This window comes from Anas platyrhynchos, chromosome 5 (genome assembly GCF_047663525.1).
Source record: "Anas platyrhynchos isolate ZD024472 breed Pekin duck chromosome 5, IASCAAS_PekinDuck_T2T, whole genome shotgun sequence".
NCBI classification, from domain to species: domain Eukaryota; kingdom Metazoa; phylum Chordata; class Aves; order Anseriformes; family Anatidae; genus Anas; species Anas platyrhynchos.
Window position 1 is genome coordinate 14,810,871 of NC_092591.1, and position 24,890 is coordinate 14,835,760.

Here is a 24,890-nt window from a genome sequence, read left to right on the forward strand (position 1 = left end):
TCTTTGAAAGCAGCTTGTGTTCATGTTCTTCGTATCACCTCTGGTTGTATTCTGCTTAACAGAAGTAGTTTTGGATTCCTGAATAGAAGATGTATTTGACATATTGTCTTTGAGCTAGCACAGTAGTCTGAACTCTTCCATGTGCATATGGTGTGTGTGTGTGTGTATATATTCATATATATTTATATATATGTATGTGTGTGTATATAAATATATATATTTGTAAATAAATATATATATTTATATATATAAATATTTATATATATTTTTCATGACACACGTGTGAGTGTGTATATATATATATTTCTTTGCTTGTTTGTTTCACCTCAAAATGTTTTATTTTGATTTCAGTTTGGATGAGGAATTATTATTTTAAACTTCTCAGCTTCTATGTTATTCTTATGTGTATCTATGTTACTCTGTAAGAATCATTCCTAAACCAAGCCCGTGTTGTGTAAGCTTCAGAAAACAGTACAGAATTGTCTTTTTTTCTCTTCAAAGGAAAGAATTAGACATGTCAATAAAGAACGTGAATTTCACCTTCTCAATATTATGTCCTTTTTTTAGGACAAAGAGGAAGAACCAGTAATAAAAAAAATGGTTGATGATGCAATTATTATAAGGGAAAATCATTTCAGCCAACCTATGAAAAAAACAGATACAAGCAAAGCTCCCCTTCATTTTCCCGTTCCTCTGGTACGCTATGTTGTGAAGGAAATCTCTCTTATTTGGCATCTTTATGGTGGAAGGGATTTTGGGACTGCACCACCAACATCTCCAGCTAAAAGTTTCATGTAAGTGTTTGACGTGGTTTTGTACATTAGAACATTTTAAAATACTTTTATTTCCCTTTGAGATTTTATAGTGAGATTAACCTCAAGTTTACCTCCCTTGTTCCTTTGCTTCCTTCACATTAAGGAATGTTGTTATTCAGTTTAGCTTGGTGTATTTTTTCCATGTCTTAACCCAAGCAAGCTGGTTTGGGTTTTTTTTGTGTCATTTTTTTGTTTGTTTTTATTTTTTGAGGGTGGAGGGGTGGGTTTGCTTTTAAGGGTTACTTGAAAACTTAAATTTTCCTAAGCAGTTTGGTGTTTAAGCAGTGAGTGTAAGAGACTGTGATGGCTGGAGTCTGATTTTACAGATGTCACATATGCTAAAGAGGAATTAATATTTTCATGGCAAAAATTAAGGAAATGTTTTATTAAAGTGAATTTGATAGGAAACATACACCTAGCACTTTAAGTATGCATTACTTGAGCAATTAAGAAGAAAGTATTTTGTTTTGGTAAACAGTAAAACAACTTTCAGTTTCTTTTTGTCTTGTAACCCACAAAATACTAGTGAAACATGCACATCCTTAGAGTGGACTTACAGTGAGATGGCTTTAAACTCAGACTAGGAAAGTGTACTTTCTTTTTCTTTTATTTCCACAGAAGTCCCCATAGTTCTCCTTCTCATACACCAACAAGGCATGGAAGGAGTACAGCATCTGGGGGAAGAGGAAGAAACCCAGATTTCCTAATGGAAATACAATTGAGCAAGGTGAATGACTGTCTGTGTGTGAATATGTTCACATATTATATTGGTTTAATATCAGCTTTCCACTAGATGCCAGTGGAAGAAAGCATACTCAATTCCATTTACATCTAAGCAAGCACATTGAAACTGGTAGATGTGTTTAACAATAAATATATTTGTTCTAGCAGAGTATTGCTTGGTTGCTAACTGAACCTGTTTCTAAACATGGAGGAAACCTGTTATAATACTCTGAAAGTTTGTTTTCACCATGTTGTACAGCTGCTGTTCTATTTTTCTGTCTTCAGTTCTACTCTGAATTAATATACCTATTATGAAATTCAACCTTTAGCAAAATAATTGGGATGTAGATCTGTTGAGACATTCGGTGTACCATTGGACAACTGGTTATTAAACAACATCCACTTATGGGAAACACAGCAACGATATCATGATATAACATTATTTACCACCCTTCAGGAATAATTATGTTGCTATTGTTTTGAAGCCTGATTAGAAACTAGTAGAAACAAGGTGCATGATTCAGGTGCTATGAAGAATATTGGCAAGGAGTTAACCAAATCTTATGTTAAAGGGATCAATAACAGAACATTTTAAAATAAAGTTTTCTCAAACACTTTCATAAACATGAAAAGGTACTACATAAAACTGAATGCCTTTTATAATCTGTGTGTTCTTCTGGAGTTTAAAATTCATGTGATAACGTTAGCACTTTGATATGATTAGTATGAAATATTTTTGGCAAATCTTATTTTATTCTTTTTGGCAAAGCATGGCATTGCAATAAAAAAGAAGTAAACAGGAAGAGTTTAATATTCCATGTGGAAAATTTAATATGTGGAAGTATAATGTTTCTTAATTTGCAGGTATTTAATGAGTAGGTATTTAGTGTTAGTACTGAGGCTTAAAGTTTTTTCATACTTCTTAATGTTGTGCAAGGCTGTATAATAATAACTATATTTAAACAAGAACTCAAAGAGAAGAAAATGCTGTCAAAATTGGGAAGTTTATTAACAGTATTTATGATCAACTATTCTTGTCAACACTTACAATGGTATCACATTTATGTGGAGTACAGGGCACAATGTAAAATCTTGGTATCTGGCCAGTAAAAGCCACTGTTCTGGCCTACCCCAGACAACTTGCAGACAAGCATGCTATGGGAGTTAAGACAAGGCATGATTTATAAGAAAGGAGATGCAGCTACAGGATTGAGAGGAAAAAGCAGAGTCCATATTAAAATGAAAAGCAAAGCTTGCACTTCATTTAACACCACTGACTCTTTGTTGTGGTTTGAATTGACATACTAAAATATGAATATGTGCACAAATAGGAATTGAAAGATTTCTAATGTTAGGTATTGAAAAATCTGAGTGGTTTTCAGAAGGTCTGTTATTACTGCAAATTTAAAACAGACTGAGCTTTAAAGTTTGTTTTTTTGTTTGTTTGTTTGCTGTTCAAGTACTATTCTGTTGTTAAAACTTTTCTATCACTGAAGCTGATTATGTTGTTTTTCTTAATGTATTAAAAGGTGAAATTCCAGCATGAGGTATACCCTCCAGGTGGTGCAGAAGGCGAATCCAATCTGTTGGAACAGCCAGTGTCACGTCAGGTTTTTATTGTTCAAGACCTGGAGATTAGAGACCGCTTAGCTACATCACAGATGAATAAATTTCTTTACCTCTACTGTAGTAAGGAGATGCCTAGAAAAGCGCATTCAAACATGGTATGTTTATGGAAAATTTTAATTCGCTATAATTATAGTGGTTGGCCTGTCATTGTGGAAGATGAATAATATTCTTAATATTGCAGAAGAAGGGGCATGAAGCACGAGATCGTGGAACAATGAAGTAATATAATTTATTTTGCTAGTTATTTTCTTGCCTCCTTTGAATATTAAAACTAATGGAAAAGTCAACTTGAATATTAGTGTGTGAGATATTAATTTTCTTACAGTTCTATCATTTTTAGAAGGTATATGTGCAGGACTACTTCAACAGCTTTCAGATTTTGGTTTTGAACAAATATTGCTTGTGTGTGTATTCTTAGATTTCACAGCACATGCAGAATTTTATAGTCTTACTGCTTCTGTAATTTATGAATTTAATTTTTTAGAGTTTCCTTATTATTGGTGTAATAGTGAAATTAAAATAAGCTACTTATTCTATATTGGCTTTAGCGAAAGATTTCACTTTGGCAAGTGAAATTAGATCAGTACAGAGCTTTTGCAGTAAATATTTGTCCTAGCTAGTGTTCTGAAATTTAATAATTGTGAATGTTACTACTTATTTTATCTTGTTGCTGTTCCTCAGTTAACAGTTAAAGCATTGCATGTCCGTCCAGAGTCTGGCAGATCCCCACAGGAATGTTGTTTACGCGTTTCACTAATGCCACTTCGCCTCAACATTGACCAGGTTGGTTGTGATAATGAAATACACTTTATATATATATAATATACACACACACATACATATTTGATGGTGTTGTGCTTTCCCCCAAATACTTGCGACCATCACACTGGTTTCTATGGGATTAATTCTCAGTTTGGTACATTTTCATTTATGATCACAGATATCTTTAGATCTCTGCTTCTCTGTTTATGTCTGTGTTGGAACTTGCCTTGTCTTCTAGCTATTATAGAGGCTAGACTTTTTACGTTTAGAAACTAAAAATATCTATATAGCTTTTTTCATGAGACTACCAGTTCGTCTTCTGAGATTTCTGATGGTCTCTGTGTCTTGAAATGGCGACGACTTAAAAGCATATGTTATATGTGGACAATCTTGCTTTGTTTGCTAATGAGGTAGTTTAGTTGTTTTTAACTGAAAAAGAAAATTAATGATTAACCTGTTCACACTATTTTAGTCAAGGGCAGTCAACACTTGAGGACTCGCTTCTCTACTGTGAAGTGTTTGCTCTCCTTATCAACTGCAGTGGCATGGAGAACAGAAACAAGAGAAATTGTTTGACATTCTTTAGCGAGCCTTCAGTACATGTTAGAGACCAGATTTTCCTTTTACTCATAGAAGAATTCTGCTCTGTATTGTTTGTAATAATTTCATAGAGAAAAATAGTACAGAAATACTGCCATCTAGTGAGGAAATACATACCTTCTTTGTAACTCTTCTGTTTTGTACCGTAACTGAATTCACCTTTACAACTTCTGCAAAATAAACCACAGCTTTCCCAGAAGCACAACGCTGTATGCAATTATGTCAGAAATTCTTGTTATTTCTTAGGCTGTCTGCCGATAAGTTAGAAACAAAAAAAGGAAAGAGAATAATGCCCATATGTCATTAATCATAGGATGAATAAGGCACTAATGTGATGCATCTGTTAAAAAAGAAAATCAGATGTTATAACATGAAGACATTAACAAAACATTTAGCAACCACAGAGTTATTAATGCCTTTTAAGGAAGTAATATTGACATCTGATCTGAAATTATTTGTCTGAAATTGACAGTATTGGTATAAATGAATATAACTAGGCTTGAATACTCTTTTACTGGAAATCAAAGGAATATTTATAGCCTTTAAAACACTTGAATTCTGGTACAGGCTTCAAAATGAGTGTAGAGATGATGAAAGCAACCCTGGAATTTTAAAACAGAATTATATATATAATGCAATCATATTATATGTAGCAGGGGGCAAGGACCAAGAGGGCCTCCACAGTTTATGACCTAGATTTCAAAGTGGCTTCTGCTTAAGGATTAAAATAAGGGAATGTGTTTTTTTTTTTCATATCTCTATAGAGGTAGAAGACTGGAATTGTAGGTAATATTTTTTTTAGAGAAATGGGTATTTTTCTTTTCTCTTAATTTTTTTAACCTTATTGTATTTTATTTTGTATTGTATTTTTATTTTTGACACTAGGATGCCTTGTTTTTCTTGAAAGACTTTTTCACAAGCCTGTCTACAGAAGTAGAACTCTTAGTTACTCCCGATCCTGAAGGTACACTTTAAAATATCTCACATGAAAATGTTTCTTCTTTCTCTTTTAGTATGTATATGTATCTATAAATGTACATGTGAATTTCATGTATAGAAGTAGTTATGACAGTGACCAAAACCCAGTATTAGTAATTAATTTTTTTATTATTATTTTTTAAAAAAGATACTTGGGGTATTTTTGATTTGAACACCAACAAATTTTCTGAATGTTTGGGAGCTCTGCTGTATAACATACTTCACTGAAATTGGAGTATATTAAATAAGAACTTCTGAAAAATTGGAGAAGGTATATATAATTAGGAGTTCTTGTTAGATAAAACAAATGCATTATTTCATACCTCTTGCATAAAAGAATATATTTGTCTAATAGCCTGAAGTTGTATAACCCATTGAGAAGAAACAGAGCTCAAGTTTATAAATAGGCAATGCAATGTAAGTGTGTAAAGTGATACTTCAGTTTTTTGAAGTGACACTTCAAAATCCATATATATTGAAATACACATTTCCTCTATTATTAAATACACATTTCGTCTGTATTTGTGAGTTTATTTTATCAGCTATCCTTTCCCTATTTCTGTTGAGAGATCATACTGAAATGCATAGATAATGAAGTGCTGTGCAATATTGCTATTAAAGTTGGATGAATTATTTTTGCTGATACATAAATCTCAACTAAAGATTCTTGTAATGATTTCTAATGATATCTAAGAGAATTCATATATTGTCTGGCTAGTAATTATTACAAATTAGTATTAGTGCTTAACTAAGGTTAAGGTATAAATAAGGCATAAGTACAGATTTTTTGTAATCACTATGGAAAAATTAGTCTGTTTAATTTGTGTAATCTCTTATTATCACAGTTAAAAAATCTCCTGGTGCTGAAGTTACATGTAGTTTGCCTAGGCATGTCAGCAGCCTTAAGGACCCGAGTCCTGTCATTTCGTTCTCATCACACAAGCAAACAACTGAAAATGGTACCATTGATCCTATGGATGTGGCTAATGGAGATGATCATCATTTCTCACAAGAAGTGACGTCATACAGTGATCAGCCAGTATTTTTCAGGTAAATTTTTGTTACACAATTTCCAGAGACACACGACTGTTCTGCTGATTGATTTAAGAAAGGGTGATGATAAACTAATCACACCTTACAGACAAAGTATAGTTGTTTATTCACCGATAATAGAGATCAAATATATTTGTTTCTATCATGGGAAGGTAATTAATGAATTTATTACTGAGTTTTGTACAATACTGTGCACAAGAAAATGCAATTAATTAAAGCTGTGCCATGTACAGCACCAATAATACAAAGATTTTAAAGAGAGCAGGATCGTTAATTTTCCTGTAAATATTACCTGTGATTAGATTTTAATAAACCAAGAAAAGCTAAATTTGCAATTGTATTTTGTCTGATTATTCTCAAGTGCTTAAGCACTAGCATGGTATCTAGAGGATTTTGAAAGAATAATCTTATTTCTGATTTGTTTCTTACTGTAAAAATTCCTTTGTGTATCTTCAGAGAATTTCGTTTTACATCAGAAGTTCCGATACGGCTTGATTACCACGGCAAACATGTATCAATGGATCAGGTTTGTATATAGCATTGATGCTGTAAAACAATGTTTATTTAGTTCTCTTTTCCTAAGAGTTGGAGTCTATTTTATGCTTCCTACTCACTGTTAATGTGGTTTTGCGAATTGTAGAGCACTTTTGTCTTATACTTTCAATAAAACTTAATCTTGTTCCATCTGTAATCTGAAAATTGAGGGATAGATCTTCTGGGTATGATTAATACAGAATGAAACTTGAAAGTCATATTTATCAGTTTTGTGACAGGCTGGAAGTCTTTCTGCACAGCTGTGGTATCCCTCAAATGTTAATACCACTGTCTGATGCTAGAATCGAGCATTTCATTTTCTATCTCATTAATGCCAGAATAATGTTACCTTTTTTCCTTTTGATTTCCATCCCTTGTGGTCTAGTAACATATGGGCTTCACTGGCAATGTTGGAACCTCGTACAGATTTTAAAAAAATAAAATAAAAAAAAGCTCTTTTAAAAATAATTATTAGTTAATCATGTTGGTTTTATGTGTTATCATATTGGGTTTACTGAGCAAATTTCAAGACAAAACAAACAAACAAAAAAAACCTGTTTGCAGAATCAGATTTGTAGTCTGTCTTGGCAAATCAGTAAGAAAACATAGACAAGTAGAAGCAGCAATTTCTTGAACTGGCATTACCACCAAAGAAATTGTAACGTGAAATAGCAGCTCTAGAGCTCCTGGAAAACGCCAGAGTAACGCCAGAGCTATGCTTACATCATTTATTATTTACACATTTTCCTTGGAATCTGGCTTAATCAGCTACTCTGTCTTTTGCAAGTTATGTAAAAACTTGCAAATTAATTGAACATGGAATTCACAGCATTGTAACTAGTGATGGGGGGGGGAGAATCAGTTAAGACAGAAATATCTCCAGTAGGAGTCAAGATGATGAAATTGTCTCTCACACACAAATTGTGTTGCTGAGTAAATTGTTATGATAACAAAACATTTCACTTACAGGGGACGCTAGCTGGGATTCTTATTGGTCTTGCTCAATTAAACTGTTCAGAATTAAAGTTGAAGAGACTTTGTTACAGACATGGGTAAGTTAATCAAATTGTAGCTAGCATCTGTATTACAGATAGAAAGTGTTTACAGTGAATAACTGAATATAGCAATCAGAAAGCAAATTATCCGATAAGACACATTTCTAAAATCCGAGACACTTTCTAATAATATTTATAATGAGTATTTCATTTTGAGTAGGCCTAATATAATTTATGATAATTTTTTCTGAATTTTACAAAAGCTATTATCCATAAATACTTGTAAATGGGTGTAGTTCAAGAAGAATATCTGTTTTTAGGATGGTATCTAATACATGTGCTATTTTTGATGCTAAACTCTTTTTTTTTTTTTTTTTTTTTACATTTGCTTCCTCTTGAATTGGATATGATTATACACATTAAACTCTTGGTTTAGCCAAGTGCAACAACACATGACACTTGAAATCAGTTTCCCTTTTGTTTAAATGACATTTGCATACTTCAATGAATAATACATTTCTTTTATCAGGAATTCTTTGTTTTTCAGAAATATTAATGATTTTACTTGCTTCAGCTTATTAGGTGTGGATAAATTGTTCTCCTATGCAATCAGTGAATGGCTTAATGATATAAAGAAAAACCAGCTGCCAGGAATTTTGGGAGGAGTAGGGCCTATGCATTCGCTAGTACAGTTAGGTAAGCTAATTCTTGTTTCTATTCAGGCACACAATGGCACTGTGTTTTTGATGTTACTTTGTTTTTCTGCTTCTTGTTGTGGTCTGTTTTCCTAAAGAAAAAAAAATACAAAAAGAAACAAAAAAGACACTGTTAATTCTTGTTTTTACTTCCCCTTTAGGCAAACCGAGAACTTAGAGAACTTGCTAACTGCGATGTTCTGTCTTCATTTCAGTTCAAGGTCTGAAAGACTTGGTGTGGTTACCAATTGAACAGTACCGAAAGGATGGCCGTATTGTAAGAGGCTTTCAAAGAGGAGCAGCATCTTTTGGTACTTCAACTGCAATGGCAGCATTGGAGCTGACAAACAGAATGGTTCAGACTATACAGGTATAGTGTATTGCTTCTGGAGTTAGACAGAAAATCAGAAGTGTCACTAGCAAGTGCTTTATGTGAAGTCTTAATGCTATGGGAGTGTGCGTAAAAATAAGAGTAAATGAATGCTGTACAAATAAAGCAGAGAATGGGCAAAGGTTATGGCAGTCTGTGAGGTGAGAGTGGTAGCATCAGATGCAACATGTATTGTGTTAAAATATTGCCCAGCACTCAGGCTGCACATGTTGCATTGTAATACATGAAAGACGTTATAAGAAGTGTTCAAAATTTTTTGAAAATGTCAGGTTTTCTGTGCTTAGTTATTGAAGGGGGGGGCGGTAGGAGGGGAGAATAGTAGTAACCCTAGTCTTGGTTCAAAGTGGTAACAATGTTATGTTCCTTAATGTCAAATACCTAATGACAATACACTTTTACCACCTAATTTTGTAAACGTGGTATAAGTGCCAAAGTATGAACATGCATAACCAAAAAATATTATTTATGAGTGGAATTAAGTATCTCTTTGTGTGTGTGTGTAAGAAAACATTATTGTTCAAACGTTTCAAGTTTTTATCTCAAACATTTTCTACATATTGGAGGATGCTTTTGAAGTAACATGAATTGGAGGACTGGGTTGGGGGGAGTACCAGAATCTACAGTATTCAGTGTTTCATAATAGAACTTCTGTAATTGGTGCAGCTGTAACAATATATAGAAGTTCTTGTGCAAAACCTTAGCCTGATGTAATTGACTATTGTTTGTAACATTAAAAAACATTTTATTTCAATTATGTTACCTTACAAGTAGTTTAAATATGGGATGTTAAAATAAGACTTCATGCTTATCTTTCATTTGCTCCTGATCATCAGGCAGCTGCAGAAACTGCATATGACATGGTATCACCAGGGCCTACCTTTATTGAAACAAAAAAGATAAAACGATTCCCTCGCCATCGTTTGGCTCATCAGCCAGTAGACTTACGGGAAGGTGTTGCCAAAGCATACAGTGTAGTAAAAGAGGTGAGTGCAAATATAACCATCCTTAACATAATTTAAGAAATATCTGAAGACAAAGCAAATAAAATGTCAGATGTTAGCTTAAACTAACCATCTGATGAATGGGTTTTAATTTTTAGCAAGACTGTCTTCAACAGTAGTTTTAAACCAACAGAAACCTTGCATGGAAAAATTAGAGAAACAAATTAAGATGTTATACAGTTAGTCATGAACAAGACTTCAAAGTTCTTCAGTTGTGAGGATGCAACCAGAAGTTAAATGAAATAGTCATCTGTAAGCTCATAATAGTGTTATTCTAAGCCTCATCAGAAGAATTAAATCAGATTTGTCAAAATATAGCTGTATTACAATTATAATACAAAAGTGATAAATGCTGTGCAGTTTTAAGTTGCACTTAAAATTAGGAGAGGTTGCTTTGTCTTTTTCACTGTAACTAATTTGTATTAATTTCTAAAAAGGGAATTACGGACACAGCTCAAACCATCTATGAGACTGCTGCTCGTGAGCATGAAAACAGAGGAGTAACTGGAGCAGTAGGAGGAGTCCTCCGCCAAATTCCACCAACTGTGGTAAAACCCTTCATTGTTGCAACAGAGGCAACCTCAAATGTTTTAGGTGGAATGAGAAACCAGATCAGGCCAGATGTGCGTCAAGAGGAGTCTCAGAAATGGCGCCTTGGGGAAGACTGAGATTAAAAAAAATCTGGCTCAGCAGCCGGGTAGTAAGGCTAGAAATGCAGAGGATTTTCCCATTGGCAGCCTTGGATGAAGCTCAATCGTTTTTTATGCTCATCTCAGGAACAAACAAGGTTTTCACCTATTATTAGCAAAACATCCAACCAAAAATATTTATGAAGTGAAAAGCAAATTGGTACTTGCTTACGCTGTGTGTTACCAATACATTTGGTAGATAGTGCCAAACATAGCAAAGCATGCGCTGCCAACTCAGAGACATGCTTGCTCTATTCTGTTTACCATGGTTTTTTTTGGTAGATACACCATCTGAAGCAGTGGCCTGTATGGCAAAACTAAGCATACTTCAGAGATGGTTTTTGAGCATAGTCAAGGAACTGTCTTCAATAAAGGGCTCTGTAGATGCTCTTCACTGACTGAAAGGTAAAAGCTTTCATTTTGGATGGGAGACATGAAGGCTATATAATCTGGAAGTATATAAGATGATACCATGTAGTGGTCATAAGCAGTGCTTTTAGCGTGGCACTTAAAAGAGCAAGCTTGATAACCATTCAGAATTTAGATTCAGTGTTGATACGCCTATGAACAGGATTTGTTCCTAAATATTAAATACCTACTTTTGTGGGTCTCTGAAGAAACTGAATGTTGCAGAAATGTTCTGTTGTGTTGCACTTTAAAGGATATGGCCTGTATATTGTGCTTTTTTTATAGTGTGAATAAAATGTAATGTGCATTATCCTTTATGTGGTTTAGAAGCTTACACAAATTATTGACAAGAGCATCATTTGATGATTCTACAGAAAGAAAAGTGTCTTAACTTTGTTTAAACTACTTGTTATATGTGAAAACACTTTTGTCTTCTGTTACACTAACAACAATGCTAAAAATAACTGTTCTTCAGAAAAACAGCAGTTGTGTTGTGAGTTGTAGCCAAAATGTCTTTCTAAGAATGAGGGATCCTAAGCAAAGTTAAAAAATAATAATAATAATAATAAAAAAAATCATAAATTCATAGTTAAAATTATGTACAAACTTGTAACAATCTGCTTTTATTTAAAAATCACATTATTGCAAAATTGCTGTTCTCACAAGATATTTTTAATTGTGCGTCATCAGTTATTTGTCAATGAGCATTTGGTGTCATTTCATTTGAACTGGGGATAGGTGAAAGGATTTAAAAAAAAATCTTCAAAAAATCAAAGTGGATACTGATATTATTTACAGTTTAATAGGGGACCAGGGTCTCCATATAGCTTTATTAAGCAACTGACATTGCGCCATTTCTAGGAAATTTAAAGGCTAGACACTGGCTATGCCAGGATAAACCTTTATTCCTTATAGTAGCAAAAACTGGAGGATAAATAGTAAAAAGACTTGTTTGAATAAAAAACTACTCGTTTTGAATTTTAAATTGGGTGACCAACTGGAACGTTAGTTTGTACTAGTCCTGTGCTTCTCCTACATAAATGCTATGGGCAAATGTCTGCTGAAAGAGGGACATCAGATGCTTTTGGTCTGAGTTGAATCTCTACTGGTAATCAGGAGATAGCCTCCTTCTCTTTTTTTAATACCTGCCGCTAGCAAAAACTTGGTGGGTATTACAGGACACATAGGAGCATACAAAGGAAAATAGTTATTGCATATTCATCTTGATATTATACCAGCTGTTTCTGGACACCAAAGAATCTGTCTGGAGGGTAAATGATTTTAAAAATGTCCCCTCTGCTGGAAAGACTACTACAGTTTGCTTTATTATTTTTAATAAAACAAAAATCCATTTACAAACAAGTTCTTGCATTGGGTGGCAAGTGGTATTACAAAGTTGGCTTTCATTTACTGGAATCTTCTTTGAAGACCTGGGTATTTTGGTTAAATGACTTGTAAGCAGGAGAATGTTTCTGAGGGGACAGATACCTGCACATTGAGCAACTTGAAATACTTTCTGATGTAAAAATACTTGCTGCAGATCATAATTTTCTTCAGTAATTATTTGCTGACTACTTCAGTAAGAGCTCAAAGCTGAGCATTTTGCACAGGAATGAGTTCCATATTTGCAGTTTGGCACCTGACTGCCTTCTCAAGAAGTGGTGATGAGTCAATGCAAGTAAGTAGCAACGAATCATCTTCATTTACAGTTACCATACTACATCACTTCTGCTGGTTTGGTTCATCCAGTTAATTGGAGTATACTGTAATAGTATAAATCTGCATGCTTTTTTTTCTTTTTTGACATTGCTGAAAAGAAGCAGTGGCATTTCAGTGTTCATTTCATTTTCCATTCTGTCTGTCATCATCTGATTGTACAGCAATGCAGTTAGGATATATTTTTATATGAGCGCATGCTGTCAAGGTAAAACATTTTATAGTGTCTGTCACTGTTGGCAATACAGATTGTACAAATTATTAAACTTTTCACCATTTAAACTCTTGCATTTACTTCTTGCATTTTATTGAGCCTATTCAGAGAAATGTCTTTTTTTTTCCCTTTTTATTTTTGCAAGCAGTTTCTTAATAGTTTCTTAATCTTTGGTGTATATTCAGCATTGTTTCTCATTTGTAACATCGTCCTGTAGTGTTGGAAATACTAAAAAAACAAAACCAAGAAACTCAGAACTCCCCAAACTAACCTTTACATTTCAAAATGTATTGTGTAGGGGAGAGGCTTGTGCTTTAAATCAAAAGATACATATTGTTCACGAAAAGGGATTCATCAAGAGTTCTGCTCAATACAGTAAGACTTCTGAGGCATTGAATACACAAAATACAGTTTGACTCGACATATTTTCTGGAAATGGAAGCCTATAGATTGCTGTGGTTTTGTTAGCATGGGATCTTCAAAAAGAATAAAAATTGTTATACTTGAAGTTTCTACTGAAATCAACTGCTACAGATACTACTCCTTTTCATAGTTTAGTGGGTATAAACAGGTACAGACCATGTTTAAGAAGTGAATTTGGTAACGTTGAACTGACTAACACTACTACTGCTACTACTATTGCTGAGCCTGATACTCTCCAGATAAACAGGCTCAGAACTGTCAACCTGGATTTTCTTATGCATCCTGGCACTTCAGATAACATGGTCATGAGTGCCCAAGAACTACATGAGAGACAGCTGTTTGAAACAGACAAAAAAAACCCTGCTTCATAAGTATCTTAACAATGACTGAAAGCAACGAGTCATCACTTTCATGCAAAGGCAGCTTCCATTTTCTTTCCAATATCAATTGGTGGTTTGTAAATACCACAGCTTTTTAGCAATCCAATATACCCTGTGCTAACTTGCATATTGATATGCATTGGGTCAGTCACCAGCGAGTTCATATGTGTTTAATGGATGCACGTTTTTATTCTCTCACTGAGTGGTTAATTGTGGTCATCTTTTGCTCGTTTTCATTTACGGGTTTTTGAGCTTGCAAGAAAGGTTTTAGTAAACCAAAAAGCTGTTAAGTGGCTATGAACAAGACATTTTTACTGAACATGATCCGTGTACCTGCAAATGTGATGCTGATTTTACGTTAAATATTGGAACATATGTTTTTGTAAAGCAGTGAAGTCCAAAAATTTGTTTAGAACAGTTACATACTTTGAAGTACCCTAAATCTCACAGCAATAGAAACACTTTCAGAAAAGATGTGGGTGTTGAAGTCAGTTTGGATCCATACTGCACGTAGTTCTTTCAGTGTCCAGCCCTTGTGATTTAAGCTTCTGACAACTGTTTTAAGTTGCTGTACCTGCTGAAATCTTGTTTACAATTAACAAAACAAAACAACAAAACATCCCCCTACAAATTAAGTACGTAAATACAAATCATGCATTTATACTGGATTTCTTAATAGTGAGTTAGCTCAGACAGAAACAGTGGTTTGTGTATGTTTGTGTACATTTTTTACATTTTTGTGTTTATAGTAGTTTTGTGGTATTGTTTGTATATAATTTGAAAGTGTAAAGGATATAACCTCATTAAATAGAAACCATTGTCGAAGGGATCTGACACGTTCAACTTGAGTTATTTTGCTTAAAGCCTTGTCCCCTCAATAGGTTTGAAAATAATTGAGAATTATTTTTAGATCATAATTTATATGGGACTCTGTGTATATTTTAGCTCATTAAAGTGCTGAAAGGCCTGAATGCAAATAAGTTGTCCTGTTAAATATGTTTAATTGAGGAAAAAAAAAAACAAAACACAAAAACACACACAACTTTGTAACAATATATAAATAAATACCTTAATTTGTTCCTTGAGTTGGTTTTCTCTACTTTTGAATATAAATAATACAGAAATCATTTTCCTCAAATATCAGAAGTTAGCTTTCAAAGCTTTTTACCTATGAAACACAGTTCTGTACTTAAACAAACAAAAACACAACACCAAACCAGAAAACGTGAATCTTCAAAATTGCATAGAGAAAGCAAGGACAAAGAGAAAAGCTGGGAAATAAATGGGCTTAGCTAATACAGCTTTAATCCACCCTTATTTCATATCAACAAACTGCTCTTTAACTCTGGCATCGCATGTTCTTTCCCAGGTTTCCTTAATCAGTTTGTATTCCTTATCCCTGTACTCAGAAGAGATTTTAGAGCTTTATTAGCTTCCAAACACTGTGGAAAAGGCAAAATCATTCATTCATTCAGGATCCCAGTATGATGCCTGCTTCATAGGTACTTAGTTAAAAGCATCTGAAAGATCTTAGGTTGAGTGGCGGATAGTATTAAATACTGGTGGCAGTGCTGTGTTCTTACTGTGTTTTTGTCATGTTTTTATAGCCTAAAAAAATAATGAAAACAGAAGCCCTCTATATAATGCCTGAAAGATTATTTGGTCAAATAGTAAGAAGAAAGTTGACTTCTACCCCATGCAGCTCCTTCCCCCCATTTTTGTTACTTCCAACTGAATTATCTTGGTATAAAAGCTGTTAATTTGGTTTTAATTTAAGGAAGTACTAGATAACCTGATGGTAAGGAGAGGGATTTTGGTGTTGTTTGCGAGTCGGGTGGACAAGAATCTTCTCTGCTTTTCTAAACTTTTCTCATACAAGTGATCAAAGCTATTTTATAAATGCTTTGCAGAGAAGTATGGACCGTAGAGGAGAAATAGAAATATCTTGGAATTAGTCATTGATCGTCCTGAGGGTATGAAAAATGAAAGGATTTTTTTTTTTCATTTGTACCCAATTTCTTTCATGGATCAAAAGCAATGAAGTTACAAAGTGATTTGCAATCAGTACTTCCCAAGATTTTTGGGGCTTATGTGTCACTTGTAAGGAAGCAATTAAATGAAAACTACTAGTAAGTACTTGTGCTTCTCTGAATTTAAGCCTGCTGTAATTTAAGTTTGTGTCTGCAAAGCTTGTACCCCCCCTGGCAGAATCAAGGCTTCATTTTGCTTGTACATGCTGTAGGGAGACCATCCAGAATGGCACACCTGGAATTGCAACTCAAGGAAAATGACAAAGGTCTATTCTTCCTGATATCAAGGCGGTCTCCTGCCATCTCCAAGTTAGTCCTAAGAGCAGAGGAGACTGACTCCACAGCCTGTGACTCTTCAACCAGCTGAGAATTTAGGGGAAACAAGTATGACACATCAACCAGGACCACTGTTAGCTGTTGTCCTTGAACTGCATTGCTAATTGAGGATGAGCCAGGCTGAGGTGTGCTTTATTGTGTGCTTTAATTACTTTACTGATAGTGATTTTCTTCATAACACATTTGAAAGTTTGTTTTTTAAAGTGCCTTTTTTTTCCCTGACAATTCATATTTCTAACAAATAGTGTTTACAATTATACAGTATTATGATACGTTACCGAAGGCTGCATAGAGTGGCCTTTCTGTGGCAGATAAATTCAGGTTTCAGAGCTGTTTTGTTCTGAAACAGAGTGATAAGGTGAATGCAATCTGCTGAGGGGCAGCAAGGAAGTATTTACTGCCCTACAGGCAGGGAAATGGTTCAAGCTCCTTAGTTGTTACTGAGATAGGTAACAGAATTACACTGCATATAACTGACTCATTTTTATGTGATTATTTCCCCCAAAGTAGATTTCATTCTTTAGTAAGAGCTTGAGTTTCAAATTTGGCTTTTATGGGCCAAGATTAGGTACCTTCAGGGAGGAAAAAAGTTTTGGGGATATGGTCTGCCTCATGTCCCTCACAGTAGAAGTCAGCAGAACGAGGACCTGGTCTATTGTAGCTCGTGGGCACAAAGGTAAATAAGCGAACACGCTCAGCAGGTCTCAGATATCTCAATAGGAGGGCTTTGACTTCATTGTAGGCCTTAGCGCTTGGCAGTTCTTTGATACTGGAAATTTGCTGGTGAGTCCATCAGCTCCACTGATCTTAGAGCACTTCTTTCAATTCTTCCCATTCATCTCTTCTGTCAGCAGAGGCTGAAAATGCTTCCTGCGTTTTGTACAACGTGGCCTGAGGAAGGTTTATGGCTTTTTTTAAGTGAAAAGAGCTGTGAGCTTGAGGAAGTTTGACAGTGCCATGCTATTTATTCTAACTCTTGCAGTCATTGGGCAAATGGCAGGTCAAGAGAGTTGAAAGGTGCAGGCATGGTGTGCTGAAGAGGATGCTGAACAATCAAGGAGAAACACTGCAGAGTGCGCTGAGAGCGTTTGCAAGGTGATGGCATGGGTATTGCTGAGTTTACATTTCGATGTGACCAATATTTTACAGATCTGGATCCATTGCAGCTGACAAAGCCAGAGAGCACATGGACCTGGCAATGATAGATATGGGTGAGTATGTGTATGTGTCAGATGTTTGTATGAACACTTGGTACTGGGGGCTGAAGGCTAAGAGAAAAGCAAAATAGCAATACAGGAAGATGGAAGAAGTAGTGCTCAATTGTATAAACAGGTCCTTTATAGGAATCCAAGTTATTAGGAAATAAAGTTCCTGGCATCATCTGTCTTTTCAGTAATGTTTAACAGATCTGAAGTGTTTCCTGGAATTACTCAATAAAATAGAATGCTTCACAGTTATTATGGCATGTCTCTGTGTATTTGGTGCCAGAAGTATCTTCAAGAGCACTAAAGGTATTTATTTTAAGCATGAGACCTTCAGAGATGCTCTTGAGTTGCATTTTCTCTTGGCCTTTCAGAGCTATTTAGTACTTTCTTGTAATGACAAATACTCTTTTAGTTCTTTTCCATTTCATTTCTGCTTCCTGAGCACTTTGCTCGGAATATTGAGCAGGCCAAATTCAGCACAGGTAAGCAAGGGGGTAGCAATTATATCAAGTTAATTGGAGAAACCCCTCTTACTTCATTGTCTGAATGTCATTCAAACCAGCCAAAAGTTCTGTCTCAGGGCACTGCTTTGTATTTTTAGTGTTTTCCTTTCCTAAGAGCTGCAATTTAGTACCAGGTAACCCTTTTTTTTTCTTTCATCAGACCAGAGGTAATGTGCCTCCAGGTGAATTCTTTATTAACACAATGTAGTTTGACAATTCATTCAAAAAAATGATGTTAAAGTTTGAGATGTGTTGACATAGAATTACAAACTGGGCCCTGTCTCTTTGAAATACCCCGTGGATGCTGGAGAAATAACAGGAGGCAATTACAAGGAGCGTGTCCCACTACATTAACCACTAATGCCTCTACACCATTGCCTTAAGCCTCTTGTATCATTTAATGCAAAGATCCACAATGACATTGAGAGAGAAGGTTTTCAAATATGATTTTCATCATAACCATCTTTCTTTGTTGTCCTCAGTCTGATTTTTTTTTCCTGTTGCTACTTCCTATTAAGTGTGAAGCCCTAGGAAGAGTTTTAAACAGATACTTGAGAAGATGCAGAAAAGGCCAGTAAGGCTGATGAATAAAGATGAGCAGTATTTTTATTTCTGCCACCCCTGAGCTTTGCTGATCAGTGCTCATGTCTGAATTATTTGTTCAATATAGGTATCCTAAGGGCAGTTGCTTGAATTCAGACTTACCATGCAAAAGAAAGAAAGGAAGAACAGATTATTTATATTAACATTGAAGACTTGGAAAAAATAGTTTGTTTTCTCACACAATTTAGGAGCAGATATTTAAACAGGTCCACAGGAGTCCTGTTAGTGACAGTTCTTTGTACCTGTTGCTCGCAAAGAACATTCATGCAGCAAAGTTAATATAGAGAAAGGGCAGTTAATCTGCACTTACAAAGACACCTGAGCTGAAGAGGAAAGCTATGAGTGTAAGCATTCTTCCCTCCTGGGGTCCCAGGCCAGGGCCACCAAGCACTGGGACAGATGAGTATGGGGATGGAAGCAGGAGGAATGCAGCTCTGGCACTGTGTGACTGGTTCCTGAGCCACAGCAGCCTGGCGATGCCCATGCTGAGGGTTGGCTTCAAGTGCAGGTATTGTGCCTTGAGAACCACAAGAGGCATGTCTGTAACGTGCACCAAGGGGGGTGGCAGACCAGCAAGGAGTCTACTGCAGAAATGGAAGAAAAAAAAAAAAAAAAAGCTATTTCCCATTTATAAAAAGGGTAAAGTGAGAGTTTGAGGAGAACTAAAAGAGAAGACTCCTTCAAATTCTTTACTCTTGGAAAATTGAAGAACCTGCTTAGAGTAAGGCAACGAACTGGGAGCACTTGACAGACTGTGGCTAGTCTCCAGGGGAACTTCCACATGACTGAATCTGCATTTGCTTTGCTGAAAGCTGTTTCCTTCTTCAGATCACTTTTCTGTTTGAGTCCGCTGTGTTAGAATTCAAGCAGCAAGACATGACTTTTTAAAGACATTTCAAAATCCCGAATTTCTTTGCAGTGTTTTCAGAAGTGTCAGCTACCACTGCAATGTGAGAATGATTGAAATGTGTTTTCAAAATAGCTCGTTTACATAGGAAACAGCAACTCTCTTTTCATCTATACATAAAACTTAATCCCAGGTGTAACATAGGAACTGCCTGTATAGAGGACAGTGCAAAAGCTGTTCCGGCACAGGACAGAAGGTGCTGGACAATCATTGTCAAGATTGATAGGTGATGCTAAGTGCAATCTTAGGAACTACCGTGTGCACCTTTTGTGGGGCAAATTTATACCCTTACGTGGACTGTACCTGTCATGATAATAGTCACAACAAGTTAAGGTCTGTGGGAAAGACTGATAGACATTGTGTTTTCTGCATTGATTAAGGAAAATGTTTCATGAAGGTTAGCAGTAATTTCCTCAAGTTTTCTCATGTTCAAGGGGGAAGTTTCTCTGTTCTTCATAATGAAATGCTCGAGTTAAGCCTTCAGAAGAAACTAATCATATGGGTAGGAAATACAGCAAACAAAATGTGCCTGCTATAGAAGAAAATAACATGTCATGATATCATCTACAGTCATTCACAGAGGCCACGGAATGTCACAGTAAATTAAGTAGTGCTCTTTTCCAAGTCACCCACAGCTGAAGTGATGCATCTTCATATGGCAAAGACCACATTAACCACCACCAATACATTAGCTCATCTTTCAATGCAGAAAAAATTAAAGGCTTATTTAGAAACGGCATATGCATCAACATGGCCTCTCAAAGCACAGTGATAATTGCTTTGTATTGCAATGCTAAAAATAGTTATACACATTCTTTATAATAAAGAGAGTCTGTAAACTGCATTAAGAATATTGGAAAATATTTAAAAAAATACATGACAGCCTTGAATGGTGACAATGCAGTGTCATGTTAACTTTAGGAGATGTTATTCTGTCCATTAATGGAACACATCAGCACGATGCACTTTAGTTGCACAGCTCCCAGATGCTGCGATGCTGCTAAAAAGCATGTGTGCCATTTGGGCAGTTGAGGGCATGGTTTCCCTTAATAATTTTGGTTCACTGAAGAGGACAGTCAGGGAAGATGATGGTAATTGGCTGAGGAAAGGTTCCTCTTGCTTACCAGCTTTCAGTCTAGCCAAAGAACAGTCTGTGCTTTACTGGCTGCCTAGGATAACCTGCTGTCAAAGGAGTCCTGCAGAGCAATGCCTACCCTAAATGGCAATGTTACATCAACTTTAAACTTTCTCTGGACATTTTTTTTCCAGTTTCTAATCTGGAAAATGTTGTGGTTCCCATTTACTCGGTAATTGAACAATTTTTTTTTAAAGTAGTTTGACAAATATGGTGGTTTTGTTGAGATGTTGTTCCACCAAAATCAAATATTCTTCCTCATCTCAATAACCTGCAAAAACCTGTTAATAGTCTTAATGAGATATGGAAATATAAGGAATTGAAGATACAATGGTTATTTCCAGAAAAAATATCTCTGATGAAAAGCGAGGATTTATGGATTTACCTGGAATAAAAAACTCCTTGTGTCTGTGTATTTCCTATGAAATTATACAGACTCCTCCCCCCCCCCATGCACTTACATTTTGGTCACAGTGTTTGAAGCTGTCCTTCACCCATCTGCCAAGCAGCTATTCTGTCCATGCTCTGCTATGCCTCCCAAGCTGTGCCAGGTTAGCTGGCTTTGTGCATGCCTAGTGAATTAGAACACGAACTGGATAATTAATAGTTTGCTGGATTTTAGTCACTTTCCTGATTCAGTTCATCACACATGGCCATCCTGACTCAGCTAGAGGAGTAAGAACAAACAAGAGGGAAAGACAGGTCAGGCTGGGCAGGACAAACCAGCAGAGTCCCTGAAATGAATATTTGGGAAACTGGCCTCAGCAAGATCAGTCACGTTTGTCTCATCATGCAATCTTCGCGAGGAATTTGAGAATTCACCTTCCTGTAAGCAGACTGCTGAGGAGCGCTCATAAAAGTTATCTGTCTGTCATACTAAGGCAGGACTTGTTGCTCAGCAATGCTTTCTATTCCACCAGCATCTCCATTTGTGCTGGCATAACTAATACTGTACTGTGTTAGTGAGATGATACTGGTGAAGTTTTTATGCCACTTGTAATAATACTTTAAGTGGTCCAAATGGTAGATTTTAAAAATATTGAAAGGATAGTTTGGAGACAAGCAAAGACTCTTTAACATTAAAACACATACTGAGGTGGTTTTAATTTGCTTTGATTACACCAGACATAATTTTAAAAGTGCATTTTGTTTGTTATTTCTACAGGATTAAAAAAATCACACTTTTAAGTGTCTGCAAGGCTTGACTGTGAATAATCTTGCATGATGATTAGATTCAGCAGAACAATTAAACAAAAGTGAATTTAAGTTTCTAAAAAACATACTTTAGGTTTTTTTATAAGAACGGATAAAGTGCTTAAGCACTTGCTTGAAAATGGATTTCAAATTCTATAAAAAGAGCAGAAATTTCACAGAAGTGTGTGGAGTACGACACATGGACTACTTAAAGCAACGGGTTGATTCATCTTCTCGTATATCTGATTTTATGCAAAGTTACTCTTAGATTTTAGCCAAAATTCAACTTAATTGATGAGTCGTTTGATGGCATTTGTAAATCTATTAAGATTTTCACCGTCAACATGGTAAAGTGATAAAAAGGCTGTTGTAGTGACTGCAGCAGGAGTGAACTACTAAACCTTTCTCCTAGAAGAGCAGTAATTCATTTCTACCAGGAGAGGCTGCTCAGCAGCTGTTTCTTGTCCTTACAGCCATGCCAGGAAAGAAAATCTCACTGGGCTGCAGCTCACATGCTTGTATGTGCCCCCCTAATTTCAGTCAGTTTGTGTGAAGGGCTCCTTCCCCATTATGCACGTATGTGTGTGTGCATGCTCTCCCCAGGCCTCTTGTGAGGCTCTGAAACCCCAGCCTCAGGGAAGTCTTTCACTTAGTGGTATTGGGCCTGAGAAGCTCGAAGGATTTAGTTCTTTGCGTCTCTGTGCCTCAGCTTCCGTCTAGCTAATTAACAATAAAACTCATTAATAAAATAATTTTTTTCCATATTATTTTTTTCAAAAAGATAATAATACTCAGAATATAGCAATAATACAAATCTTTTCACACCATTATGGCTCTTGTTACTATAATAATGAATGGCTTGCAGTTTTGACATGGATGTGAGTATTCTAAGCATTGCACATTTGGATAAAAAGTCCTCTTTTGTCATGTTTTGTGTCCATGTGTTAAGGTGTATGCCAGATAATGATCTGTACTGAGGCTGGTTTGGCAAATGGTAGACTAGAAACAGATTTGAACCAATTGTCAGTCTATTCCAATTTCAAGCAAATCTGGCTCTATCTGAAGTCAGAATATTTAAATACATTTCTACTGCAAAAATTCCTGTGCAGAGAGTGCTTGAGCAGGAGTTTTATAGATGATTTTAAATAATTAGACCAAGATCGTGCCAGAAGTTTGCAGCAGCGGAATACAGTTATTTGGCCTCTTGTTGCAGATAATCCCCTAAGGCATTTTTTTTTCTTCTCCTTTTCTGTAATACCTGTCCTAAACTGTAAACTCTTGAAACAGTCCTACCTTCTTTCCTCTAAATATGGACAAAGACGGGTGTAATAGGGGCCTGATTTCAACTGAGGTTTTACATATCTTACATGCTCTCTGCTGTGGTGAACAGAGCCAGAAACAATTCAGCACCCTTCAAGAGGAGCAATAGCTCTGTGCTTAGTCTCCTGCTGTGTCTCCTCTGGTACAATTCCTTGGCAGCACCCAACGCATTATGGGCAGAAGTATCTATGGAGAAAAGAGGAGCACTCAGTCTGGATAGGATCACTGAGGATTTACCAACATATAGCTCACAAGGCCATCCAGCAAAGGAGTCTGCCCACCATGGGCAGGGCATGCTGTAGATCTTTTTCTCCCCCATCACAGAGAAATCCTTCAGAAAAATCCTATATCAGTTTTCCCTACCCAGTTGTACACAAAGACCAGAGCTTGCTTTCCTCTTGAAACACAGTCCTGCCCCCCTGACTCCTCACAAGGTAAGCACATTCATTTCCTCAGCCACTGGGAAGCAGATTCCCTGATATAAGGGTGGAGTAGATAGAGCATCAGCTTTATCCAGGTACTTCAGTGGTCTGCAGGGCAGAATAATTTTGCTCTTCTCGTACAGTTATCCTGGGTAATGTGTTCCAGGTACTCTTTGTTTTGTGGTCATGGGCAGCCAGGCACGGCTCCCTTTGAGGTGTCTGCTCAACTGGGGCAGGACACAGCTCCTGGCGTACTAAAGGGAGCTGGGAAAGCTGGGTTTCAGGTCAGGCTGTGGTGGTCTCACCTCTGCTCAAGGCAAAGGGAGAAGAGAGGCCATGGCCTTTTGTGAGAGAGCTAGGGAGAAGGGCCAGGATATCAGCACCGCTTTTTGTCACAAGACAAAGCATGTGCCACTTGGTGATCCGTGTCTTGTGGCTCAGAGCTGGGCTGTAGCTCTCCAGATCTTCTCATCCTACCCTACAACAGTCCCTGCTCATTTACAGTCACCTCTGTGGTGCCCATGGGTGACCCTGGTCTGTGTCTCTGTGCCGAGGCCTCCATCAGGTAGCAGCAGCCCCAGGGCAGTGTCTATGCCCAGGGTGGCTTGGCCCAGAGCGGATGGCAGCAGACATTTTGGGGCTGACTGTCTGGTCAAGGCCACCAACAAGACTTGTGACTGAGCATTGAGTTACATTCTGCGTGGCTGAGTCAGATGTGATAAAAAGAGCAGTAACAATCCCCAGCTCTGAGTGCATGTTAGTTTAGCGGCTGCTGTTCATCCACACACAGAATGAGGGAGTCTGCCCAAGCTATTAACCTTATAAAAACACTTTTGAAAGATGTTTTTGATTGACACTGAAAAAGCATACAAGGTAGAGGAGTCCTGGGTGTCTGCATGGCATGAGTTATAAATGAGAAATTCATTCAGACATTCATTTGATGGTTTTAATAAATGCAAACCAGAAGAACATGCTAGTGAAAACAATCCTGTTGTGCCACTGGGGATCTGGGCCAGGCTGGCTTCAAAACTCCTGAGCATACAAAGTGCATCATTCTCTGATGTAACAGAAAAATAATGTAGCTTTCATCCTTTTACATTCCCTTTTATAACTGTAGCCCCCGTTGTGATTTTTTTTTTTTCAATCGGATGGACCTTTTCAGGCTAGATTGCTCTTTAGATTGCTCTTTATCTGTAAGATTTCTTTTTTTTTTTTTTTTATTCTCTTCA

At 36.4% G+C, this 24,890-nt stretch overlaps 1 protein-coding gene and 1 long non-coding RNA gene across 3 annotated transcripts in view; one reads left to right on the top strand and one right to left on the bottom strand.

The window, feature by feature from the left end:
• ATG2B (autophagy related 2B) overlaps positions 1–15,091 on the top strand; it is a 44,683-nt gene extending 29,592 nt beyond the window's left edge. For both annotated transcript variants that reach the window (XM_013100720.5, XM_072038316.1), the window contains 12 exons: positions 568–794; positions 1,434–1,542; positions 3,068–3,262; positions 3,849–3,950; positions 5,415–5,493; positions 6,353–6,557; positions 7,017–7,086; positions 8,064–8,146; positions 8,664–8,785; positions 9,000–9,154; positions 10,009–10,158; positions 10,614–15,091. In XM_013100720.5, coding sequence (XP_012956174.3) covers positions 568–794; positions 1,434–1,542; positions 3,068–3,262; positions 3,849–3,950; positions 5,415–5,493; positions 6,353–6,557; positions 7,017–7,086; positions 8,064–8,146; positions 8,664–8,785; positions 9,000–9,154; positions 10,009–10,158; positions 10,614–10,844 — 1,728 coding nt within the window. In that variant the 3' untranslated portion in view covers positions 10,845–15,091. The remainder of the gene's footprint in view (positions 1–567; positions 795–1,433; positions 1,543–3,067; positions 3,263–3,848; positions 3,951–5,414; positions 5,494–6,352; positions 6,558–7,016; positions 7,087–8,063; positions 8,147–8,663; positions 8,786–8,999; positions 9,155–10,008; positions 10,159–10,613) is intronic.
• Positions 15,092–18,255: 3,164 nt separating this feature from the next.
• Positions 18,256–21,264, bottom strand: LOC140002577 (uncharacterized). Its single transcript, XR_011809504.1, has 2 exons — positions 21,187–21,264; positions 18,256–19,267 (listed from the first exon to the last, which is right to left on the bottom strand). It is a non-coding gene; the product is annotated as an uncharacterized lncRNA (long non-coding RNA).
• Between the last annotated feature and the right edge of the window lie 3,626 nt (positions 21,265–24,890).